Consider the following 26,017-nt stretch of genomic DNA (forward strand, 5'->3'; position numbering starts at 1 on the left):
GATTACAGGCAGGAAGCATTGGTGCAAGCTTGATGAAAGGTTTTTAAGCACTAGAGAAATATGATCAGGGCTGGGAAGGTGGCTCAGTGGTAGAGCGCTTGCCTTGCATGCAAGAGGCCCTGGGTTCAATTCCTCAGCACCGCGTCAGCAAAAAGAAAAAAGCCAGAAGTGGCGCTGTGGCTCAAGTGGTAGAGTGCTAGCCTTGAGCTGAAGAGCTGAGGGACAGCGCTCAGGCCCAGAGTTCAGGCCCCACGACCAGACCCCCCCCCCAAAAAAAAAAAAAAATATGATCAGCTTTGCACTTTCGGAGATAACTTCTGGAACATTGTGTAAGATAAATTGTGAATGTGAGTCACATGTTTAGGGATACCAACTGGCCAGCCCTTTACCAACTGAGAAGGTAAAGGTATGAAGAGAAAGCCTGAAAGACTTGCTGGTAACAGTGATATCTACCCTGAGGAGAAAAGGACAGGAAGAGCAGAATTCAGCAGGCAGGTATTTCTGACAGAGGGTAGATAAGGGTCAAGGAAAAGAGTATAGCATATGAAACCTCACAGAAGACTGGTGTGTCTGGCAAGAGTACAGATGGGGGCTGGTACTTACTGGTGAGTAAGTAGTGACTGGTCACAAAGGTCTATACATGTCACAAAAAGTTTATCTGGTAAGTTCAGAGGAAGTCACAGAATGTACATAAACATGACTCAACATGTTTTACAGAATTGATAGCCCTTAAGTTTTCTGACCACAAATGGAATTAAGCACACAACCAATAGCAGAAAGACATATAAACTTTCCCTGTGTGTTTAGTAATTAGTAAATAAATTTATACATAATCCTTGGGCCAAAGGAAAAAAATCATGTAAATCAGAAAATATTTTGAACTGAATGATATTGAAGATACTGTTAAAATTTATGTAAAGCTTATACTAAGATTAAAGAAAATTTTATAGATAAGCGCATGTATTGTAAAAAAAGGCTCAAAATCAGCCATTTAAATATTTTCAAGAAGTTAGGAAATGAATATATCGCACATTAGTTCCAAAGAAGGAAAACAGAAAAAGATAACAATTTGGTGAAAGCAAACAAACTATATAGAGGATCAATAAATTTTAAAGAATGTTTCTTTCAAAAGATTAACAAAAGGGGCTGGGAAGGTGGCTCAGTGGTAGAGTGCTTGCCTTGCATCCTGAGTTCGATTCCTCAGCACCCCATAAGCAGAAAAAGCTGGAAGAGGCACTGTGGCTCAAGTGGTAGTGTGCTAGCCTTGAGCTGAAGAGCTGAGGGACAGCGCCCAGGCCCAGAGTTCAGGCCCCACAACCAAAGAAAAAAAAGATTAATAAAACTGAGAACTCTCTGGCAGGATGAATGCCAGAGGAGATGAGGAGAGAAAGAGCAGTTGGGTCAGGAATGAGCAAAGGGACTCCATAGAAACTGCATACTTTTGAAAGATAAAGAGGATAGGGGCTGGGAAGGTGGCTTAATGGTAGACTTGCATGCATGAAGCCCTGGGTTCAATTCCTCAGTACCACATAAACAGAAAAAAGCCAGAAATGGTGCTGTGGCTCAAGTGATAGAGCACTAGCCTTGAGCAAAAGCAGCTCAGGGACAGTGCCCAGGCCCTGAGTTCAAGCCCCAGAGATGGCAAAAAAATAAAATAAAATGAAAGAAAGAAAAGGAAGGAAAGGAGGGAAGAAGAAAGGGAAAAAAGTCTTGAACACAGTTTTAGAAAATTCTATAACTTATACAAAAGGAACTGCAATATAATTCTCCCCCTCCCCAGGTCCTGTGGCTTGAGCTCTGGGCCTAGGCACTGTCCCTGCACCTCTTTGTACTCAAGGCTAACACTTTACCACTTGAGCCACAGTGCACTTTCTAGTTTTTTCTGAGTGGTTTGTTGGGAATAAGAGTCTCACAGATTTTCCTGCCCAGGCTGGCTTCAAACCACAATCCTTAGATAGATCTCAGCCTCCTGAGTAGCTGGGATTATAGGTGTGAGCCACCAGAGCCTGGCTCGATAATATAATTTTTATACTAAGAATTTACATGGTTAATTCATGAAAGAAATCTATCATTGTCATTAGTCACATTAATAGGCTAAATCAATTTTAGCAACCTGAAAGAAAAACATTGTTTCAGTAGATACAGAAAAAGTAATAAAATTCAGCATTCACTTATGTTGGAACTGCATTGCCAACTAGTACTAGAGGAGAGCTTTAATATGAAAAACGAAATCTGTCTATAACATTTAAGCAAGCAGGAGCTCACAGGTTAAGATCTGGAAGATTAAAGTTCAAAGCCAGCCCAGGCAAAAAAAGTCTATAAGACGCCATCTCTAAAATAACCAGCCAAAGCTGGTTGATTCAAGTCACCCATCTATGGATGAAATTCTGAAAGTTTTCCCTTCATGATCAGTAGCAAAACAAGGATGTTGCCAGACACTACTCTTTTAGTAAAAAAAATTAAGTTAACCCTCTAGGCTTAGATGGTAGCACTGGAGATTGCTTCAATAACAAATCTTCCAGCACTGAGCTAGGTACTCTGCCAGGTACACTGAGACAAGGCAGCAAGATCAGAATCCAACCAAGAAAGTAATAGAGTGGAGTGAGGCCATGAGTTTTAGAGAAACTTAGGGAGAAGTTATGCCTTGGGATTGTGTGCTTATTTCTTTTGGTCAACAAACATTTATTAAATATATTGTCTGGTAATGAGTGAAGTGGAAAGGGGAAGCAAAATCCTAACATTTATTTAGTTTCTACCCTGAAGGCTCTCGAATGAGGCTTACACATACTTTCCTGTATTTCCCTTGCTGTCTTGCAAACTCATCTAATTAGTCATTAGGGAAACTGCATGAGAAGAAAGGAATAAACTATATTTGCATAATTTCATTCTTATTGTTAAATACTAGTTCAAGCTTGTTTTGAGATGTTAGAGGTTATTGTATTTCATATAGTAGTTCTCTTTTTAAGTTTTCTCTCATTGGTATCCATACAGCAAGTCTTTGAAGTGAATAAAATTGGACGTGTTTTTTCCCCTAATTTTATAGATAAATAAAAATACAATTATACTGATTAAGCTCTATGTCAATTTGGGACTGAAACTTTTTTATTTTTTTTTATTTTTGCCAGTCCTGGGGCTTGAACTCAGGCCCTGGGCACTGTCCCAGAGCTTCTTTTGCTTAAGGCTAGCACTCTACCACTTGAGCCATAGCATCACTTTCAGCTTTTTCTGTTTATGTAGTACTGAGGAATGGAACCGAGGGCTTCATGCATGCTCGGCAAGCACTCTACCACTAAGCCACATTCCCAGCCCTGGGACTGAAACTTTTAACCTTTCATCCCAGAAAATAAATAATTTAAAATAGCTGGGTGGTGGTAGCTCATGCCTGTAATCCTAGTTACTTAGGAGGCTGAGCTCTGAGGATCACAATTTGAAGCCAGCCCAGACAGGAAAGTTTGTGAGACTCTTTATGTTAGCCACTAAAAAGCCAAAAGTAGAGCTGTGGCTCAAATGGTAGAATGACAGCCTTGAGCAAAAAAAGCTCAGTGACAGCGCCCAGACCCTGAGTTCAAGCCACAGTATTAGCACAAAAAATAATAATTTAAACTATTAACATGAAAGCATATCGCGAAAAGTTTTTAAAGTGGAAATATGTTGAGGTCTGAGAAGCATATTTTGAGGATCATGCAGGCAGGATACCCTCTATTATAGAGTTTAGCAAGATAGAGACAGAATGAGCAGAGAAGAGAGACCTGTTACAGTGAGCAGTGAACAGCTCAGATTCTTAGCTTCTGCTTGTAATAACTAAAACAGAACTGATTCAGAAAATTTTGGTACAGAAGTGAGGTGCAACCTTATTATGGCTTGTTGAGGTGGGATTGGTGACGAAGGTGATGATATAAGAGTATATTCTGTTCATTTAATGAGGGGGAGGGAGAAACTCAGCTACTTTGGAATGAGAATAGGGATGAAAATTACTTGAACAGTTGTTGATTGTCAATATTAGAAACAAAGCATCTGACATAATCTTGCCTTGCTTTGCATTGCTTTTAAGGGAGAAAAGATTATTCAGTTTAGCAAGCAGTTCCTGAATTCCTTCTGCTTACCAGTCATTTGTCAAGTGCATGGAATATTAATCCAACAAGGATCAGTCCTTGAGCTGGAAGAAAAGCCCTGAGGTGATCTGTAGCAAGAAAAATCCAGAACTTCCTCTTGTGACATACAGAACCTTTCATAATCTGGTCTCTGGCTATTTTTTTGCAGCTGTATTTTTTCAAAATAAGAAAACCTACCATCTTTACATTCCTTACCTAAATTGATGGACTTTTCACTCCTCCAGTTATACTTGCCAAATTTATATTCTCTCTCTGATTTTGTCCATCCTCTTTTCTTCTTTGGGCAGTAAACATGCTCCTTTATTGACATATGAATGAAAGCTATGAATATATTTCAAATGAGTGCTGAAATATATCTACTGTCAAGATTGGCTGTTTTAGAAAACATAAATTAGACTTTTTCCTCTCCTATGTGTTATAAAATTGTTATGGAAATTGTTACATTTAGGAGGCTGGGAATGTGACTTAGTGGTAGAATTCTTGCCTAGCATGCATGAAGCCCTGGGTTCTATTCCTCAGTACCACAAACACAGAAAAATCCAGAAATGGTGCTATGACTTCAGTGGTAGAGTGCTAGCCTTGAGCTAAAGAAGCTCAGGGACAGTGCCCAGGCCCTGAGTTCAAGCCCCAGGACTGGCAAAAAAAAAATAAAATAAAATAATTACATTTAAATAACTGAGACTTTGCATAGCATCTTTTTTGGAAACCACATTTGACTTAGGATCTAAAAATTAGATTGGGCTGAGCACTGTTGGCTCACACCTGTAATTCTAGCTACTCAGGAGGCTGAGATCTGAGGATCATGGTTCGAAACCAAGCTGGACAGGAAAGTCCATGAGATATAGTCCATGAGATATAGTCCAATTAATTACCAAAAAGCTAGAAATGGAGCTGTGATTCAAGTGGTAGAACACTATACTTGAGGAAAAGCTCAAGGATAGCCCTCCATCTCTGAGTTCAAGCTCCAGGAAAAGCACAAAACAGAAAAACCCAACTCTAAATAACAAGTTTATATTGCAGTTTGTGCTTTTTCTATTTTGAGTTTAATGTATTGAGTTTTACAATTGGGGACTCCTTCATACTTATCACCCCTCCACCACAAACAAGCATTCCATCTCCTAGTCTCTTAGCATTGTTAGAGCAGTATATGCAATCTATCTATCATGACTATGAATATGCTGCTCATAGACAACATAGTTACTGGTTTTCACTGTATTTTTCCCCCAAAATCAATAAAAGTCTAGCTTCTTGCTTTCTTTTTTTTCATGTGTATAAGCACTGTATCTACATCTCCAAACTAAAAGTCTTGCATTTTTGCTTTGCATAGTTTTTTTTAAGTTTGTTTGTTTTTGGTTGGTTATGGGGCTTGAACTCAGAGCTAGGTGCTGTCTCTGAGCTCTTTTGCTCAAGGCCAGCACTCTACCACTTTGAGCCACAGTGACACTTCTGGGGGTTAACTGGAGATAAGAGTCTCATGAACTTTTCTGCCCAGGCTTTGAACCTTGATCCTCAGATCTCACTCAGCCTACTGAGTAGCTAGGATTACAGGTATGAGCCACCAGCATCAGGCTTGCTTTGCATAGTTTTTTTTTTTTTTTAATTTTTACTGTTACTATAAAGGTGACATAGAGAGGTTAATTTTTTAATGTGTTTATCACTAATTCAATACTAACCTCTCCCCAGGTGTATAACTCTCCCCTTCATATGTTCAAACATAATTGGTAGTCATCATTCACTTTCCTCTTCAAATTATGGATGCTCAGACCTACTGAGTGAAAGATATAGGTAACTTTGAGTCATTTTATAGTACTAAGCTCTGCATCCTGAGCATTCACAGGTTTTCCTCAGTGGCAGTCTCATTGAAACCATATGCCCATGGGTACCAGGGTTCTGCTGTAGTCACAGTGTAAAAATTCATCTTGTGGCATAAATGTTGATATTTAACTGGGATGCTATCTTATGCCACATGGGAGTGGGGTGTGACGCAGTGTATGCTTTGTGCAGTATATAGCTTCTCACCCCCCTCTCTCTCTCTGGTAGGATCTCACTATATAGCCCAGGCTGGCCTTGAACTCATGATTCCTCCCTCTCCCCCCTCCGCCTCAGCCTCTCAAGTGCTGAGAATAATTATAGGCATGCACCACCATACCTGCCAATAAAGGTTTTCTAAAATTTCGACATTTTTTTTTTAAACGTTTCAAGGTTTAAAGAAAAGATTTTGGACTTATATTACCCTTTTTAATATTTAAGGAAGCAAGACCCAAAGTCATACAGTAGAAAAGAGTGGCAGAGCCTAATTTAGTACTATGATGGCCTGCTGTATCATGCCATGAGCCAGGTCCTTGCCTTTGGCCTTTTCAGGGTTGCTGGGCTTTTGCTCTTTCTGCTCCTTCAATGGCCTTTGCTGACTTTCCTGCCCTCCCTATGTACCCCAACATTGTCCTTTTAACAGCAACCTTAGTTCTTTAATCTTTTGTGCTGTGTAAAGATCCTCTAATCCCTGCCCTGAACTTTGTCCATCTGCCTCTCAGATCAGGCTGGGTTCTCCTTCATTTGCAACTCACTACAACGACACTGACACTGGCTTTCTATTTTTGCTGGGCCCAAATAAAAAATGTTGGCTTTTTTTTTTTTTTTTCATCAGCTTCTTTCCTCTTCCTGGGGAAGCTGTACAGAACTTTCCCATGCCCTGAAGCTCCACACCTTGTTTCTAGCATTTTGCTTTGTTTTAGCATGTGCCTGCTTCTATTGGACATACAGGATGTGTGCACAGTGCCACTCCCCACCCTTGATGTGCAAGCAGTTAGTAGAGTGCCATCAGCTCCTAAACTTCCTGGTATCCCTGTGGATGCTGATGCCCCAGGGTGAGTGTCCTGTCCTGATCCTAAGCCAGGTACTTTTTGTCTTCTGGTATGACATAGCAGTTTTTTCCCTTAATTTCATCATGACTCACTTTTTAAAAATAGTCTTGATGTGTCAAAACTGTTGAAAGTGTAGTCATTGTATTGACTGGTTCTCTTTCAGTCACATGCACTTTTACTTTCTGAAAGAAGCCCTAAATATATTAATTAGGTATGATCTTACTTCCTGAAACCATACACCCTTCACTTCCCATGCTTCAGTGCCTTTGCTTAGCTGCTCTCACTCTACCAGTGCAGCCTGTCACCCATGGCAGCTCACATATTCCATCATCCATGTTTTCCCACATCTCCCATCAGATGCTCCTTCGCATCAGAATTCCTGCAGCAACTCTAGAAGTTTATAATACCATGTTTTGTCTCTCTATGATACTTCTGATAATTCATATATTTTGGTTTCAGGGACCATACCTAATCTTTTCAGTCTCTTGAGTTAGTAAAGGCTCTGTAGAATATATTTATAATTAATTAATTCAACTTCAGATTAATAAAGTTTCTCCAAGGAGAAAGTTCTTGAAACAAGTCCACTGTCTCAACAGCTTCCAATTTCTCATTCATAACTGAGTCCTTAGAACTGGGCTATTGCAGAGAAATTGATCTACTAACGTTACAAACACTCTATCTTTCAGACATCAACTCTTTATCTCTTCCACTATGTTTGAAAATCCTACTTGGGGCTGGAAAGTTGGCTCAGTGGTAGAGCGCTTGCCTTGCATGCCTGAGGCCCTGGGTTCGATTCCTCAGCACCACATAAGCAAAAAGGAAAAAGCTGGAAATGGTGCTGTGGCTCAAGTGGTAGAGCACTAGCCTTGAGCTGTAGAGCTGAGGGACAGCACTCAGGCCCAGAGTTCAGGCCCCACAACCGGACCCCAAAAAAAAAAGAAAAAAGAAAACCATACTTGACATCAATTCTCACTTCCTCTCACTTCTTCTCATCAAACCTTTTCCAGCTCTTTTTTTTTTGATTTTGGTTCTGGTCGTGGGGCCTGAACTCTGGGCCTGGGCGCTGTCCCTCAGCCCTTCAGCTCAAGGCTAGCGCTCCACCACTTGAGCCACAGCGCCACTTCTGGCTTTTTTTCTTTTTGCTTATGTGGTGCTGAGGAATCGAACCCAGGGCCTCAGGCATGCAAGGCAAGCGCTCTACCACTGAGCCACCTTCCCAGCCCGAGACAGAAGAAACTGAAGGACTACTAGCACTAGCAGTTATATCCCCTTCAACATCTAGATGGTGAAGAAACCTAAAGAGAGACAAGATCAGTAAAATACTCGTTCTGCTAACAAATCAGTAATCCCCCAAAGCTGAGGGTCTTCAATTTTAAGTAAAGCTACATTGGAGAACACAGCTTAGATTAAACCTATGGCCCAGGAGGTCCTCTACTTCTCAGTTTCAGACCCTGTATGCTGTGATTGGTGACAAGTAAACTCTTACACCAGCCATTAAGAATGCAGAAGAAGCCCCTGGACATTAAAGCATGAGGCCTGGAAGGAGAGGGGAGCTTCCTCCGCTGTAGAAACCTCCAAGGTATCAAAAGACAAGAAAAGATTTCCGGTTCTAGAACAGGTTTCCTGGAGACTGAAGAGAAGCCTAACTCCAAGGCCTCATAGGTGGCTGGTTGCTAGAGATACTGGGAGAACATTCTGAATCTAAAGCAGCTTTTTGAGTATCTCATTACCTTCAATAGCAGGGTTGTGATTTTTGTTGTTGTTGTTGTTAGTCATAGCGCTTAAACTCAGCCTGGCATTGTCCCTGATCTCGCTCAATGCTAGTGCTCTACCACTTTGAGCCATAGTACTACTTTGGGTTTCCTGGTGGTTAATTGGAGATAAGAATCTCTTGGAGGGGCTGGGAAGGTGGCTCAGTGGTAGAGCGCTTGCCTTGCATGCATGAGGCCCTGGGTTCAGCACCACATAAGCAGAAAAAAAAAAGCCAGAAGTGGCGCTGTGGCTCAATTGGTAGAACAGCACCCAGGCCCAGAGTTCAGGCCCATGACTGGCCCCCTCCCGCCCCCCCCAAAAAAAAAGAAAGAATCTCTTGGACTTTCCTTTGGGGGCTGGCTTTAAACTGCAATCCTCGCCGGGCGCTGGTGGCTCACGCCTGTAATCCTAGCTACTCAGGAGGCTGAGATCTGAGGATCACGGTTCAAAGCCAGCCCGGGCAGGAGAGACTGTGAGACTCCTATCTCCAATAAACCACCAGAAAACTGGAAGTGGCGCTGTAGCTCAAATGGTAGAGCGCTCGCCTTGAGCTGAAGAGCTGAGGGACAGCGCCCAGGCCCAGAGTTCAAGCCCCACGGCCGACAAAAAAATAAAATAAAAAAAATAAAAAAATAAACTGCAATCCTCAGATCTCAACCTCCTGAGTTGCTAGGATTACACATGTGAGGCACCAGCACCTGGCAAGGGTTGTGATTTTAACTCTGATACTTGTCACTGACAGGCCCCAGAGCCCAGCACCCAGCCTGGTCCATGCTCCTCCAGTCTTTCCCCAGCTATGTCTCCTAATTCTTCCTTCACTCTGTGTTCCAAAAGACAGACCTGTCTACCTCACAGATGGGTAGTCAATATATGGATTGCTTTCCTTGAGCCAAGCAATCTCCCACAGTACAGTCCTTACAAGTCCAGTGGCTTCTACATGGTAGATATGTTGAATGCATACTTGACAGACACTACACCAAAATGCAATTCATTCACTGCATACGTGGTGCTTTAGAAACCTCTCTCCAGTATGGCTAAGAAGACTGAGCTCCATTCTCTTTACTCTATTACATTCTACACCAAAATGCAATTCATTCACTGCATACGTGGTGCTTTAGAAACCTCTCTCCAATATGGCTAAGAAGACTGAGCTCCATTCTCTTTACTCTATTACATTCTACACCAAAATGCAATTCATTCACTGCATACGTGGTGCTTTAGAAACCTCTCTCCAATATGGCTAAGAAGACTGAGCTCCATTCTCTTTACTCTATTACATTCTTTGTATGTGGTTTCGTAAACCAGACACAGGAAACATCTGACCATAATAAAAAAATTTCCAGTAAATTCTAGATTTCTTCATTGAACAAGGCTACGTTGTAGTTTGGTCTAATGCCATTTGGTCACTTTTGCAACATACCACATGGCTGCCTCTGGCCTGGGAGCCAGGAACAGCTGGAAACTGGGATGCTTGAAATAAAAATAGCATATTTGTTAGCTGGAGAGAAAAGAGTCTGGATATTCGTGCTCTGTTTCTTTCAAAGCAAACTTCTCAATTTATTGAATCCAAAGTTTCTCCATTAGTTGTGAAATGTTTTACAAGTAAAATAATCTTACATTCTTTAGAATAAACACAAATAAAGACTAGCCAAACTGTTTATGAAGTCTGTGCCTTTAATCCTCAAAGCAAAAATTAATCTCATCTTACATATTTCTTCCTCCAGAAATATGAACCCTCTCACTTGCATTATCTGAGTATTAAAGGCCTATGCTCTTAAGTTCATTGCATTACCATTGAAGATAATGTTTGCCAAGGCTCTGATTATTATTCCAAGTAAGACTGCTGCTTCCTGGTGCTTCCATCCTGAGTACCCTTATCATACTTTATCTTAAACATCTACTAACTTTTCTATCTTCCTTGGTTGGAAGGCAAAGACTACCTCTTACTGGGCTCATTATCTCTATATATGGCATAGGGCCTGGCATATCACAGGCACTTGATAATATTTGAAGGAAAGAAGGCAGAAGAAAAGGAAAGGCAAAATTCTATTGAGAGACTGATATAGTAGGGATAAGTTAGAAAGAGGACTTCTAACTAAAAAGATGGGCAGCCTTTCAGAACATACAGTAAATAATGAAGGAGATCCTTTGGCATAGATACTAGTGAATTAGAGGTTAAAATTTTATAGCCGGATTAGGAATATTTTTTGTTGTTGCTAATTTTTTGGTACTAGGATTTGAACTCAAAGCCTCATGCTCAGTAGTACCACTTGAATAATACCTCCAGCCTTGCCTTATGCTGTTTTTTTTTTTTTGTTTTGTTTTTTGTTTTTTGTTGTTGTTGTTTGGTTTGGTTTGGTTGGTTGTGAGGCTTTGAACTCTGGGCCTGGACACTGTCCCTCGGCTCTTCAGCTCAAGATGAGTGCTCTACCAGTGGAGCCACAGTGCCACTTATGGTTTTTTGGTGGTTTATTGGAGATAAGAGTCTCATGGATTTTCCTGCCTGGGCTGGCTTTGAACTGCAATCCTCAGATATCAGCTTTCTGAGTAGCTAGGATTATAGGTGTGAGCCAGGCTCTGCTAGTTATTTTGTGTATAGAGTCTAGTGATCTTCTCTGCCCAAGCAGGCCCTGAACCATAATCCTCTAGGTTTCAGCCTCCTTAGTAGCTAGAGTTATAAAAGTGAGCTACCAGCACCGTGCTAGAAAGTTATTTTTTAATTAATTAACTTTATTTATTTTGAGGCTAACTTTCACCGTGTTGCTCAGACTGGCCTTGAACTTAAAAGACTCAAGCAGTCCTCCCACCTAAGCCTTCCAAGTATCTGGGACATTAGTGAGCTTCTCCCTTTTTCTGCTTAGCTTCTCTCTAGGATAAAAATAATGTGTATTTATTGTAGAATTCTTAAAAAAATACTGAGAATAAACATAAGCTATAATTTTACCCACCCTGACATAACCAGTTAATTAACATTTAGTCATTTTTAGTCTTCAGTAAGCACCAGACTTTCAGTTAACTTTAACTTGCTTCTTTTTTTACATTACTGAAAAGTTTTTTGATTTTTTTTTTTATTGTACTTTTGTGGGGTGTTTTTTTTTTGGGGGGGGGGGGCCATCCGGTCATGGGGCCTGAACTCTGGGCCTGGGCACTGTCCCTCGGCTCTTCGGCTCAAGACTAGCGCTCTACCACTTGAGCCACAGCGCCACTTCTGGCTTTTTTCTTTTTGCTTATGTAGTGCTGAGGAATTGAACCCAGGGCCTCATGCATGCAAGGCAAGTGCTCTACAACTGAGCCACCTTCCCAGCCCTGGGTTTATTTTCTTTTTTAAGACAAAAATCAAGATTGTTTCTGAGTATGAAGATGGTAAATTGCATTTGGAAAAATTATTGTCAACTGCAATAAAAAATTAGAGATTCTTTTTTTCAATGTTTGTTCTTCTGGGCAGTCAGCTCCTCAGGTCTGTTCTGGTCTTCCAGGTGGATGTGATCTGTCACCTAGACACTTCAGAGCATGCTTTCTGTACTCACTCTGGGCTGCATGTGTGAGCACTCTCATCTTCCCAGTATATGGCCAGGCTTGAATCCCTGTAACCTCACAGGACAAGAATGGTTCTGAATTAACTTAAACTGAATGAGATCAATATCCAGAATGGATGTTTTTCCCCTCAACTTTTTATTTTTTTATTGCTATTACTAAGGTTGTACAGAGGAGTTACAATTTTAAAAGTCAGGTAATGAGTACATTTCTTTTTGGACAATGTCATCCCTTCTTTTGCTCTCCCCCAGTTTCCCAATAATACCATCTTTTTCATCTTTTTCTTTTCTTTTCTTTTCTTTTTTTCTTTTTTTTTTTTTGGTCGTGGGTCTTGAATTCTGGGCCTAGGTGTTGTCCCTAAGCTCTTCAGCTCAAGGTGAGCATTCTACCACTTGAGCCACAGTGCTACTCCCAGTTTTCTGGTGGCTAATTGGAGTTAAGAGTCTCATAGACTTTCTGCCCAGGCTGGTTTTAAACTCTAGTCCTCAGATCTCAGCCTCCTGAATAGCTAGGATTACAGGTGTGAGCCACTGGAGCCTGGCAATAATATCGTCTTTAAATCAAAGACATTTAGCAGTTCATTCCTTAGCTTAATCAACACATTGCCATTTTTGTGTGTTAGTCACTGAGCTAGGCATCAAAGGACTTAAAATGAAGAAATAATTCTTGTCCTCAGGAAACTTGCAGCTAATGAAAGAAAAAGAAATCACAGATCTGTAACGCAGTCTAAAAATTTAATTATAGAAGTGCATTGTGGGTCTAAGGAAGATAGAGAACAGAATTGATCAGAGAAGGCATCAAGAAGAGCAGATATTGCTGGGTACAATGGCTTACACTTAGCTACTTGGAGGATCACCATTCAAGGCTAGGCAAAAAAGTCATGAAGCCAATAAAAACTAGGTATTGTGGTACATCCCTATCATTCTAGGTCTCCAGGAAATGTAAATAGGAGGTTCAAGGTCCTGGTTGGCCTGGGTATAAATGGTGACTATCTCAAAAATAATCAAAAAGTAAGAGTATGATTCAAATAGAGCAGCACCTGCCTAGCAAGCACAAGGCTCTGAGATCAAACCCCAATTCTGCTAAAAGGAGAAGGAGAAAAAGAGGAGAAGGAAGAGTCTTTCCCTTCACCCCCTTTTGGTCTGGAGCTTGAACTCAGGGCCTGGGCAATATCTCTGAGCTTTTTTGCTCAAGGCTGGTTCTCTACCACTTTGAACCAGTTAGCTCCACTTCTGGTTTGCTGGTGGTTAACAGGAGATAGGATTCTCATGGATTTTTCTTACCAGGGCTGGCTTTGAACCATGATTCTCAGATCTTAGCCCCCTGAGTAGCTAGGATAACAGATGTGAACCACCAGTGACTGGCTGGAGGAGGAGTCTTAATAGAAAAGTGGGAGAAGTCTTTATGCATGTCTGTGACTAAAAACATGAGGATACACATCTCTAGGAAATACAAGCAGTTTTGTATGTCTGGAACATGAGGCATATTAAAGTATCAGATGTGGGAAAAACAGGTGAAGAACTTTGCCTAACAGAGCTTTGCCTAACAGGCTACAGCAGGTCAGGGAAGGTTATTTTATTTTTTTTATTAGCATACATTCATATGACAAGGTTACAGAAGGGCTTTAATGAGTCATATTATTTTTCATTAGCATACATTAATATTTCAAGGGTATGAAAGGGTTTTAATCAATTACACAGTCCAGTATACTTTTTAGAAAAATCAATAAAAGGACAGATGGAAATAAGCTAAATTGGAGGCTGGGATGTGTGTGGTTAGGGGTTATCAGGACCAGCACAGCAAAAAAAGGATAGGCAGATGTTTAGAAAAGTAAATGATAGAGCCAGGAAGGAACTTAGTGTGGCTAGAGGTGGGACCTGGGATCAACTCTGAATGATTTGTAAATTTTAAATGAGTGAATTTTGAGGTATGTAAATTATACCTTAATAAATCTCTTTAAAAGGAAGAGATGAGACAAGTGAGAAATGTTGATAAAGGAGACTTTGCTTATATGAGCCAGGATGTTCAACCATCTGGTCCTAATTGTGCCTCACATTTTTGTAAAACAATGGCAACTCTGTCTTTTCTACAGGTTTCAAGAAACCTGTAGGTTTCAATGCATGTGAATCTGCCCTTAACTGGTTAATTCAGAATATCTGTCTCCAGTTCCTAAGCAGAAACCATATCCCCCGGCTCTCTGCCACCTGGTTTCTTAGTAAACGTATGGTTGTGAGGAAATGTAGTTATGAAGAATTGCCTGTGATTTCTGGTCCATTTATTTCTCTGGGCACTGTGATTCAGCAAATAATTACTAAGTGTCAGGTGTTGGCTGGTAGCATAGCAGTGAATAAAATAGATGTTGTGTCTGCTTTTATGGAGCTTGTAGTCTAGCCCTGAGAACAGATGCTATTTACAGTTATGACAACTATTGTGTTGAATTTCCAATTGCAATTAGAGAAAATGATATACAAACAGATTTAAAGTACAATGCTGGGGTGAATTTGGCTGTAGATGCTAACCTTACATATATCTAGCTGATACTGCTTTGAAATGAGTGAGTCTTTTGAATCTGCTCCCTTATGAGCCTGGGTTATTTTGGTGCTTCTTATAATTATGATTTTTGAGCTATGTATTAGTTTTATGTCATCACTTTGGATTGACTAGTTTAATAGCTTTATAAGAGTCATAGCTACTCAGTAGAAATTAGGCATGGTGGCACATGCCTATAATCCTAGGAAGATTACAGGGAGGCAGAGACAGAAGGAACAAAATTCAAGACCAGCTCAGGCAAAAAAAAAAAAAAAGTCAGTGAAACTATCTCATAAACAAGCCAGATATACAGATGTAGGGAAGTATCCCTATAATATTAGCTACAGAGGCAGAGGTAGGAGAGTCATGGTCTGAGGCTGGTTCCAGGGACACAAACATGAGATCCTATCTGAAAAACTAAGGCAAAAAGGACTCTGAGTGTGGCTCAAGTGGTAGAATACCTGCCTAGTAAATGTAAAGCTCTTGAGTTCAGACATAAGCGGGGAGAAAGAGAAGGAGGGAAAAGGGAGGAAGGGAGGGAGGGAGACTAACTTGAAGATACAGACTTATACAGAGAAAGTTTTCTCTAATCATTGTAGTGTTGGTTTGGACATTTGGTCTTTGAGTTGTTCTGAAATGTCTGGTCCCTCTTCAGGTCTCTACATGTGGCTTTCTCTCTTCCTGGAATGCCTATTCCATTCCTGGTAGTTTTGGCCCTCATTTACCCTTTAGCTACTAGTCCAAGTCAGAGAAGCCAACTTAGTTGGCCAACTCCATATTTAGTTTCTAGTTAAATAATTTATCCTTTGATAACTTCTTTTTCCTAGATTGATGGCAGGGAGATCCATGAGGGTAGAGACCAACGTTTTTATGTTTGCTGCCATATTTCGAAGCTGTACTATAGTATCTTATACATAGTAGATGCCCAATAAGTATTTCCTGAACATTTGAATGAATAGAAGAACGAATGCATTCATTGTGAGCACTGAGTTTTGAAACTGTTCGTTTCTCCTTTTTTGCTCTGGCTGTTTGGGAGCTCTACTCTCCTTGATTAAAACTTCAGTGTTTGTAAATGTCCTAATGGCATGTATTTTTGCACTAACATTTCCCCATTATATGCTACTTTTCCTTTCTTTGATTTTACATGCATTGTGAATTCTTATAGCCCACTCAGTCTTTTTGGAAGAAAAAAGTTACAAAAAATTGAATATGGAAGTAGAAAAAGGGAACAAAGAGGAAATGTCACTGCCTTTAACCCGATGCAGAAAGGACGTTTTATTTTGCTTTGTTTTATTTATTTATTTATTTTTTTGAGACTTGAACTCAGGGCCTGGGCACTGACTCTGAGATTTTGTGCTCAAGGCTAGTGCCCTACCACTTTGAGCTCCATGTCAGCTTTTTTTTTGGGGGGGGGGTCCGGTCATGGGGCCTGAACTCTGGGCCTGGGCGCTGTCCCTCAGCTCTTCAGCTCAAGGCTAGCGCTCTACCACTTGAGCCACAGTGTCACTTCTGGGCTTTTTCTGCTTATATGGTGCTGAGGAATTGAACCCAGAGCCTCATACATGTAAGGCAAGCGCTCTACCACTGAGCCACCTTTCCAGCCCCTTTGCTTTGTTTTAATTGAGAAAAGGCAAAGATTTTTTCCCCCTAATCTTTCAGAAACACCTCTAGAGAACAAAAGTTTACCACTCTCTTGAGATGTTTTTCTGATTGTCAGGAGGCAAGGGATGGTGGGTGGCAGGACCTGTTGGCTCACTGGATGGGTGGGCCTGGGCCTTCATTAAGTTCCATCTTACCTGACTCTTCCCTGGGCAGTTTGGGTAGAGCCAGCAAGAGCTTGTTGTATTACCGAAAGGAGAAAGAAATGAACTTGTCCTCTTGTGTTACAGATTCAGTGGTTCTTTCCTTTGACTCCGCTGGACAAACTCTAGGCTCAGGTACCAACTTTTTCCCCTCTATCATTTTTTCAGCTCCCAACATTGGCAATATGTGTAGTGAATCTGATGAGGTAAAAGTATGCGGGGAGGGCAAAGGACTATTTCAGAGTTGTGGGAAAGTCTCAAAAAGGTTTCCTAGGGCTTCACAGGGATACATGTTTCAGAGCATTTTCTCAGTTGCTTTGAAAGTGTGTACTGATTGGCTGGGCATAGTGGTATACATCTGTTACTGGGGAAGTGGAAGCAGGAAGATCAAGGGTTTAAAGTCATCCTGAGCAAAGTTAACAAGACTCTGTCTCAAAACACAACACAACACAACAACAACAACGTATGCTGTGATACATGGCAACAAAGCAGTCCAGATTCATATGAAAGGATGTCTGTTTTCTGTGCTCATGTCCCACCTCAGTCACCTCAGAAAGTGGAGCAGAGGGTATCAAGAGACTCCATAGCCTGGGCATAATAAGCATCAGGACTCTCCCACAGAGTGCTAGGCTCTTTTAGTTTCCTGAGAACATACACGTGTGTTTTTGTTTTGTTTTATATTGCAGTTTCGTTTTGTTTATTTGGCAATACTGGGTTTTGAATTCAGGGCCTTGTGCTTGCTAGACAGGCTCTCTTGCACTTGAGCCATACCTCCAGGCCACCATTCTGTGGAATGTTACACACATCCTCCATGTGCATAAGTACTGACCTTCCCCAGGAGAGAAGTACCACTCTTGACTGTACACTTGTAACAGATGAGGCAAGCAACATGTTCCCCTCTTTTTGCTGTGTTTACAATGTAGGGCACACAGACTGGTACATCACCCTTTGAACCCAGACTCACCAGGCCAGGGAAGATGGCTTTTCCAGTTTGGGGCAATCCTCTTGCCCCATACTTCAGTAAATGCTGGCAGTAAGCAAGGAGAGTGGCTGCTTTTACTCCTCAGGCTGCTTTCTCTGTTGGAGCTTAGAATGATTTCGTATGGGGAAAGGCATCATTATACATCAGGCCTGTGTGTTTAGTGGATATGAGTCTGTGCACTCATGCGTGAGCCGCGCGTGCGCGGGCACACACACACACACACACACACACACACACACACACACACACACACACACCACACCATGAGGTTCAGACAGTTGTGGTAGAGTAAACAAGAAGAAAGAAAAACTATATTCCAAGAATATGGTTATGGCCACTTTGCACCAACAATGTGTACCTTGTGCTGGGAACTTAATGCACCAGACAATTAACTCCTCATGATTCAAAGCTTTTACACCTTTGGTTATATTAAAGAAACTTATGCCCAAAGATGTGCAATAACCTATTAAGGCCATTCAGCTCCATGTGACTCTAGAACTCATACTCTCTCCTTATGCTGTTATCTCACACCTGGTGGAGGTTCTTGAGGTACCTCCACCAAAATGCTGCTGCAAAAAGGCACTTCCAGATAGAGTAGACAGACAGGAAGATGTCTTAAAAAAAAAAAACCCAATAGTTGTATCTATTTGATATAGGAAACTATTGATTAATTTTGCTATATTAAATTAGAACATACCAAAATGGCTCGTACATCTTTTATGCTCATATGTTCATTGATTTGTTGCCAGGAAAATAGAAATAGGGACAATCATTTTGCCTGTGAAATCTCTTTTTTTGTTTTTGTTTTTTTTGTTGGTTATGGGGCTTGAACTCTGGGCCTGGGCGCTGTCCCTCAGCCCTTCAGCTCAAGGCTTGCGCTCTACTACTTGAGCCACAGTGCCACTTCCAGTTTTTTCTGCTTATGTGGTGCTGAGCAATCAAACCCAGGGCCTCATGCATGCAAGGCAAGCGCTCTACCACTGAGCCACCTTCCCAGCCCCCAAACATTATTTGTAAGGAAACAGATTCTCAGATAGTTTGGGTTTTTCATATGAAACCATGGATTTGTGATGAAACTCCCTTATCACCTTTCCTTATGAAATCCCTACACTGACAGGTAGTGATACTACTGCCAGAAGTCCCCAGTACAAATTTAGAGCCTGTATCCATTCATCTCTAAAAAAATCTGAATAAATTTCCAAAGGGAAAAAGTACTACATTAAAATTGCCATGCCTTAATTTGAGGCTACCCTGGGCTATGTAGCAAGACTCTTGTCCCAAAAAAACAAGAGCTGGAAATGTAGCTCAGTAGCTAAGCACTGGCCTGGTATGTGCAAAGCCCTGGGTTCTAGTCCCAGCACTGCCACCCCCAAATGTTAACCACTTTTCTTAATCAAAAGACTGTATTGATAATGAAAAAAAGATACTTACAACATGATTGACAAAGGTTTTGTTGGGGTTTTTTGTTTGTTTGTTTTGGTCATGGGGCTTGAACTCGGCCTGAGCACTGCCCTTGAGCTATTTTCACTCAAGGCCAGCACTCTACCACAGCACCGCTTCTAGTTTTCTGGGGGTTAATTGGAGGTAAATTCTCATGGACTTTCCTGCCCAGGCTGGCTTTGAATCATGGGTCTTCAGATCTCTGCCTCCTATGTAGCTAAGATTACAAGCATGAGCCACCGGCACCCAGCCTAGACAAAGGTCTTTATTCCAGAACAAAGAACTACAAAAATCAATAGGAATAAAGAAATAGCTTAGAAACACAGAAATGAGGAAAAGACTTGAACAGGCATTTCATGAAAGAAGAAACCCATATGGCCAATAAACATATATTAAGGTGTTCAATTGTATTAGTATTTGTAGAAATGTAAACTAGAAACTCAGTGAACTATCACTACATATCTCTTGCGCAGCAAAACTTGTAAGGTTTTAACAGTCTAGTGTGAATAAAGATATGATCTAGTGGAAATTCTTCTGGCTAAAAGGAAAATTGGTACAGCTACTTTGGAAGAATTGATGATAGTATCTAGCTAATTTGAAAAAAATATATGATCTATGACCTCACAGTTTCTCCCTTAGGTATCTTTCCTACAGAATACACATACACACACACTCAAACATGCACACACAATACACACACATATATCTGTATCAGGATATGTGTGCAAGATGCATATTTCAGAATAAGTGTATTGTTCATATTGCCAAAAGCAATCCACATACCTAAAGTGAATGGTCAAACTCTTATATTCAAGTAGAATACTAAAATTAGCCAACACACATAGATGCAGAAACTTTTATGAATTTTAAAGACGTTAGGTTAAAGAAATCAGATAAAACAATATATTTTGGTTTTCTACTTCTGTAAAATTCAAAAACAAGTAAAATTAAAACATTTGTTTAGGGGCTGGGAAGGTGGTTCAGTGGTAGAGCGCTTGCATGCATGAGGCCCTGGGTTCGATTCCTCAGCACCACATAAGCAAAAAGAAAAAAGCTGGACGTGGTACTGTGGCTCAAGTGTTAGAGCGCTAGCCTTGAGCTGCAGAACTGAGGGACATTTCCCAGGCCCAGAGTTCAGGCCCCACGACCGGACCCAAAAAAACCACCACCACCAACAACAACAAAAACATTTGTTTAGAGCACAATTCAGTGTTAAAACAAAAGCAAGGAATTGAATTCCATAATCACTGGGATGGCAGTATTCAAGGGATGTGTTAAGAGATGGGCACATGGGAGCTTCTAGAATGTTGGTGTCTTCTTTCTAGTGATGTGAGTGTAATTACTAAGGCTTTTCTTCTAAACTGTACACTTGTGGGTTTGAGTTTGTTGTTGTTTTTTGGTAGTACTGGGGTTTGAACTCAGGGCCTTGTGCTTGCTAGTGTTCTACTACTTGAGTCATACCTCAGGTTCTGCTCTTTGCTGGTTATTTTGGAAATGGAGTCTTGGTGGACTTTTCTATCTGGATTACCCTTGAGCTGTCGTCCTCCTGTCTCAGCTTCCTAAACAGCTAGAATTACAGGCATGAGCTACTAATGCCTGGCTCATTTTAGGTTTTTGTGTACTTTTCTTTTTATTTATTTATTTTTCTTCTTTTTTTTTTTTTACTTATACACAGGGAATATCTTGAGTTGTCAGACATGGCATAAAATGTTCCTATGTACAAAAGGGTCAAGAAGCAGCACCCTAGGTAAGGGTTGCCTGGAAAAAAGGAGGGGAATATTTTTATGTGTCAGACAGGGTTCTCCATATTTTTACATGTACTAATTTAATCTTAAACTTTTGAGATAGACACTTATAATCCCCAATTTTCAGTTTAAGGAATTGACATAAATAAAGTTTTATATATATATGCATATATATAACTGCAAGTTATATAACTAAATATATATAGAGATAGATATATAAGTTATAATAAATAAAGTAACTTGTCCAACATCAAACAGCAAGCAAATGGCAGAATCAGTATTTGGATTTAGGTACTCTAGCCCATGTCTGTATTCTTATCTAAATAGTTCTCACTTGTTCTTTCCTTTTTTTCTTTTTTTTTTCCCTCATCAGTGGTGAGGCTTTAACTCTGGGCCGGGGCACTGTCCCTCAGCTCTTCAGCTCAAGGCAAGCACTCTACCACTTGAGCCACAGCGCCACTTCTGGTTTTCTGGTGGTTAATTAGAAATAAGAGTCTCACAGACTTTCCTATCTGGCCTGGTTTTGAACCGAGACCCTCAGATCTTAGCTTCCTGTGTAGCTAGGATTATAGACGTGAGCCACCAGCACCTGGCAATTCTTGCTTTTTCTATTCTCATTAATCTTTAGTTCTTGATCCTTAGCCTTTTTTTTTCTCTTAGAGGACAGGTACAGTGGTCATACCTATAATCCCAGCTACTTGGGAGGTAGAGATCAGAAGGATCACAGTTTGAGCCCAGCTCAGGTAATTAGTTAGTGAGACCCTCAACAAACAAGGTGAGGTTGTTAGTCCATACCTGTGATCCTTGCTATGCAGCAGGCAGTAGATAAGGGGAACACAGTCTGAGGATGGCAGTAGGCAAACATAAAATCTCACCTGTAAAATAAGTGAAACAAAAAGTTCTGGAGATAGTGCTCAACTCTTAGTGCCTGACTAGCTGTGTTCAAACCTCAGTGCACGCACACATACACACACACACACACACACACACACACACACGTACTAGGTTTAATATGCAAATAGCTATGGACCATGGGATATGGCTCCCAGTGGAGTGTTGATTCAAAGTCAGCTTTAAATCAGAATTGTGTCTCAGTTTACCTTATTCTCAGTTCTGCCTTATTCTTTCTCTAATAAGCATTTACTAGCAGTTTTGCTATCTCATGCTCTGATCAGTCCTGGCTAGAGTCATAGGAGGAAGAGCTGGGTGGAGTCCTCATAGCAGCCGTTTTGTACATTGGGGGTAGCACATTGCCAAAGACATTTTAGAACTTCAGCAAGATAACTTTGGACTTGAGCCCTACTTTGCTTTCTTTCTGTTAGTGTGGCCAATTAAAAGTAGGAAAAAAGATACCAGTTTCAGATAAGATAGAGTGAGTTTATGCACACTGTCTTGGTCACTGAGTGCAGCTAACAACCTGGACAGAATGCACTCTGGAGCTATTTGAAGACTCTGAAGCATAGCATAAATAGTAGCAGACAGATTGGGAAGAAAACCAGAATTCAGTATGTTACCAAACTAGCAGTGTATTTCCCAGTTTTCCTCCAGTATTCTATAATTTGAATTCAGGACTTAGCCCAACACGTGGTGAACAGCAGGGTACAACAAAAATCTCTAGTTATGGTTCTGAGTGAGAAAAGGAATCCTAAGTCTCAGAGGGAGGGGGAAAACTCACTGATTTTTTTTTATTAATCCTTTTCTGTTTCCTCATGTGCAGTCCCCAGGTGGCCCCACAGTGTAGGTGGCAGTGACAGCAGTGGCAGTAAGGTCTTAGAGGCTTAAAACCAAGAGCCCTCTTCTGAGGGTTGTTGTCCCAAAAGGATGGAGTAGTTTGATTGCTTTTTTCTCTCTCTGGTTCCTACTACTTGGCCTCTGATTAGGAAATTCATAGCAGAATGTATTGACTGTAGTCCCAGCTTTCTGGCCAAGACCAAGACGGGAGGCCCAAGAAAGCACACGGGAGAAAACAGGGAGGGAGGAGATACTCAAAGAAAGCAACTCCAAAAACTGAGAGAAGTGATCCTAGGGACAAACCACTTCTCAAGTCCCAGCCTGGACACTGGGGGGCGCACAGCGAGGACACATCTGAATTGGCATTGAAAGTGGAGCTGACATTGAAGCCACAGCCCACCGAGGGCTGGTTCTAACTTGCTGCCTGAACCTAACCTGTTCAATTGTCTGCTGAAACAAAAATAACACCCTCCACTGCATTTAAACAAAACCTAGGGCTTTTAAAGAATTTATTTCAAGACATAATAGTTTCATGATATTCAAAGTATCTAGGATATAAGCCAAAATTTACCATTTTACAAAGAACCAGAAAAAAATACAAGATGACATAAAAAAAAATCAGTATATTTAAAAATAAAGCAATAGAAACAACCCAATTTGTCCAACAGGTGAAAAATATTTTAGAAGTTGAACAGAGCTTCAGGGACTTGTGGGACAAACCTAAATGTTTGCCCTAAGAGATCTAGAAGAAGAAAAACAGTGCAATCCAAGTGTAGTTTAGTCTGGAGATGGAAGGCCAGTTCAACAGTTAAAAATCAGTCAGAGCAAGGCACCAGTGGCTCACACCTGTAATCCTAGCTACTCAGGAGCCTGAGATCTGAGGATCATGGTTCAAAGCCAGCCCAGGCAGGAAAGTCCATGAGACTTTTATCTCCAATTGAGTGATAAAGCTCAGGGACAGTGTCCTGGCCCTGCATTTAAGCCTGATGACTATGATGACAAAAAAGGGGGGGGGGGCGCTGGGGATGCAGGGTAGTGGTAAAGTACTTGCTTAGGCTTACATGAGGCTGAGGGTTCAATTTCAGTTCCCAATCCCACACACATACCCCCACCAAATCAGTCAATCTAATCCATCTTGTTAATAGTCTAAGATAAAAAGACATTGTTATATTAATTGAGGATAAAAGAAAATTTCACAAAATTCAATATCCATGATAAAACCTCTCCGCAAACTCAGGAACTTCTTCAAACCTGATTCAGTACATCTAGACAAACCTCTAGCAAACATCTTCACCTTGTGGTGAAGACTGCTCTGCCCTAACATCAGGAATTGAAAGTCCAGACAGTGAAGTCAAAAAAGGAATGAAAAGGAATGTACAGATTAGGAAAGAAGAAAAACTCATCCTTCATAGATGACATGATTGTCAAATATATAATCCCAGGAAATCTACAACAAACTAACAACTAATAACTGGATTGAGCAAAATAATTAGGATATAAGTACAAAACCCAAAAGTTAATTGTGTTCTTATATATTATCAAAGAACAACTGAAAAACAATGTTAAAAATGCACAATAACTTTCAAAACCAAAAATAATTATATATGCATCAAATTTAATGTGTATAGGTTCTATGTCCTTTTCCTTTGTTCTTTTCTCATCTGTCTAAACTCTTAAAACCTAGGAGTGACCTTCATTGTTCCATTTTCTATCTTCAGAATGTGACCCTATCCAGCCACTTCTTTCTAGCACTCACTGTCCAAGTACCATTTTTTTCTCCTGGACTGGTAAATGCCTTCTAACTGGGCTGGGCTCATGAGAAATCCCTTCTTATTGTAGCTAAAATAATGTCCTAGAAACAGGTCATGTTTATTACTACTGAAATCTCTTCAGTGGCCTTATAGTATACGTGGAATAAAGTCCCAACTGTAGCACTAAGGCTGTACTCCCTGTTTATCTCCATAGTTACACTGAAGTCCACTTCTTCCCACTGCTCTCAAGCCACATTGGTATGCTGCTATTCCCTCAAGATGCCAAGCCCTGTTTCAGAGCTTTTGTGCTTGCTGTTTCTTTATCTATATTGCTCTTTCCTCCTGAACTACAGGACTCTCTTATAGTCTCATTCCACACTCATCCCCCCAGAAAGGCCTTCCCAAACCACTTTATCCAAAACAGTCTATTATCCTGCTGTCCTACCTTCTGAAAAACTCTTACTTTTATTTGATCTTAGCCCTCACCCTTTGAAACCATCTTTTTGTTTACTTACATTCCACCAGTCTTTCCTAGTAGAATGTAGGCTTCATTTGGCCCAGTGCCTTGTTTTTCTTGGTAGAATAGTTCCTGACACATAATAAGTGCTTAGTCAATATTTGAATGAAAAGTAGAAGATGAGGAACAAATATTCATGAGAAACAAAAGTATTCATCACTTAATGAATATTTAAGGAGAAACAAGTAATATTAGATCATGCAGTGGAATATGTGGTCATTGTTATTGTCATGTAATATGTCCACAATATTGTATGAGCAAACCCAAAACACACAGCAAGTATATTATGAGGCTATGTGTGAAGTAAAATCATATATATGCATTTACATACATATTTATAGAAAGACATATTTCAGGTAAAATAGTTGCCAAAATGTTTCTAGCAGTTAGCTGCAGGTAATGGAAATTTCAAATAGTTTCTACTTAATTTTTTGTGTTTTTTTAATTTGAATTTTTAAATTGGACATGTGCTGTTCTTACAAGTGAGAAGAAAATGTTATTTTTGCCTGGGGAGGAGGAGTCTTATTTTGTTTGGTAATTGCTTGGTGAACAACTTAGTCTGTTCAGCTTACTATAGCAGAAATATCTTAGGCTGTACAAGTTAGAAATGACAGAAATTTATTACTTATAATTCTAAAGGCTAGCAAGGCCAAGATCAGGGTGCCAGGAGATTAAGTGTCTGGTGAAGACCCATAAATCATGGATGATCTCTTCTCTGTGTCCTCATGTAGCAGAAAGGGCAGACAGCTGACAGGCTCCCTGAAGTCTTCCCCCCTTACTCCTACCACCCACCCGCAGTACTGGGATTTGAATTTAGGACCTCACACTTCTAGGAAGATGCTATACTGCTGAGCCATGTTCCCAGCTCTGTTTTTTGGTAACTGTTTTTAGGATAAGGTTCTGCTTTCCATCCAGGCATGTTCCTGGCTTGTGATCTACCTACTTTGGGCTTTCCGTAGTTGCTAGAATCACAGGTGCATGCCACAGCACCTAGTTTTCCTCTGTGGAGATGAAGTCTTGCATACTTTTCTGCCCAAACTGGCCTGGAATCACAATCCTCCCAATCTTAGCCTCCCGAGTAGCATACACCACTCCCAGAGATACACCACTTCACCCAGCTCTGAATTGAGAAGGAAGTTTTGCAAATATTTCTGCTGGGCTAGCCTAGAATCTTGATTCTCTCTATCTCAGCCTCTCAAGTACCTAGGATTCAGGTGTGCACTACCAGCACCTGGCCTGAAGTCTCCTTTATAAGGATACT

General features: G+C 40.7%; 1 protein-coding gene and 1 non-coding gene across 4 annotated transcripts in view; both read left to right on the forward strand.

Moving 5' to 3' along the window:
• St3gal3 (ST3 beta-galactoside alpha-2,3-sialyltransferase 3) overlaps positions 1-26,017 on the forward strand; it is a 193,256-nt gene that overhangs the window by 49,276 nt on the left and 117,963 nt on the right. For 2 of the 3 annotated variants that reach the window (XR_006147704.1, XM_042681871.1), the window contains exon 3: positions 16,678-16,725. The exons of the other annotated variant lie outside the window; for it this stretch is intronic. Coding sequence is in view for 1 of the 2 variants with exons in the window: in XM_042681871.1 (XP_042537805.1) it covers positions 16,678-16,725 (48 nt within the window). In the remaining variant the exon portion in view is untranslated. The remainder of the gene's footprint in view (positions 1-16,677; positions 16,726-26,017) is intronic. 3 annotated transcript variants of the gene reach the window in all.
• Positions 70-150, forward strand: Trnaa-ugc. Its single transcript has one exon. It is a non-coding gene; the product is annotated as a tRNA-Ala (tRNA).

This window comes from Dipodomys spectabilis, unplaced genomic scaffold, assembly GCF_019054845.1.
Source record: "Dipodomys spectabilis isolate Male_0828 unplaced genomic scaffold, ASM1905484v1 ptg000002l, whole genome shotgun sequence".
Taxonomy (NCBI): domain Eukaryota; kingdom Metazoa; phylum Chordata; class Mammalia; order Rodentia; family Heteromyidae; genus Dipodomys; species Dipodomys spectabilis.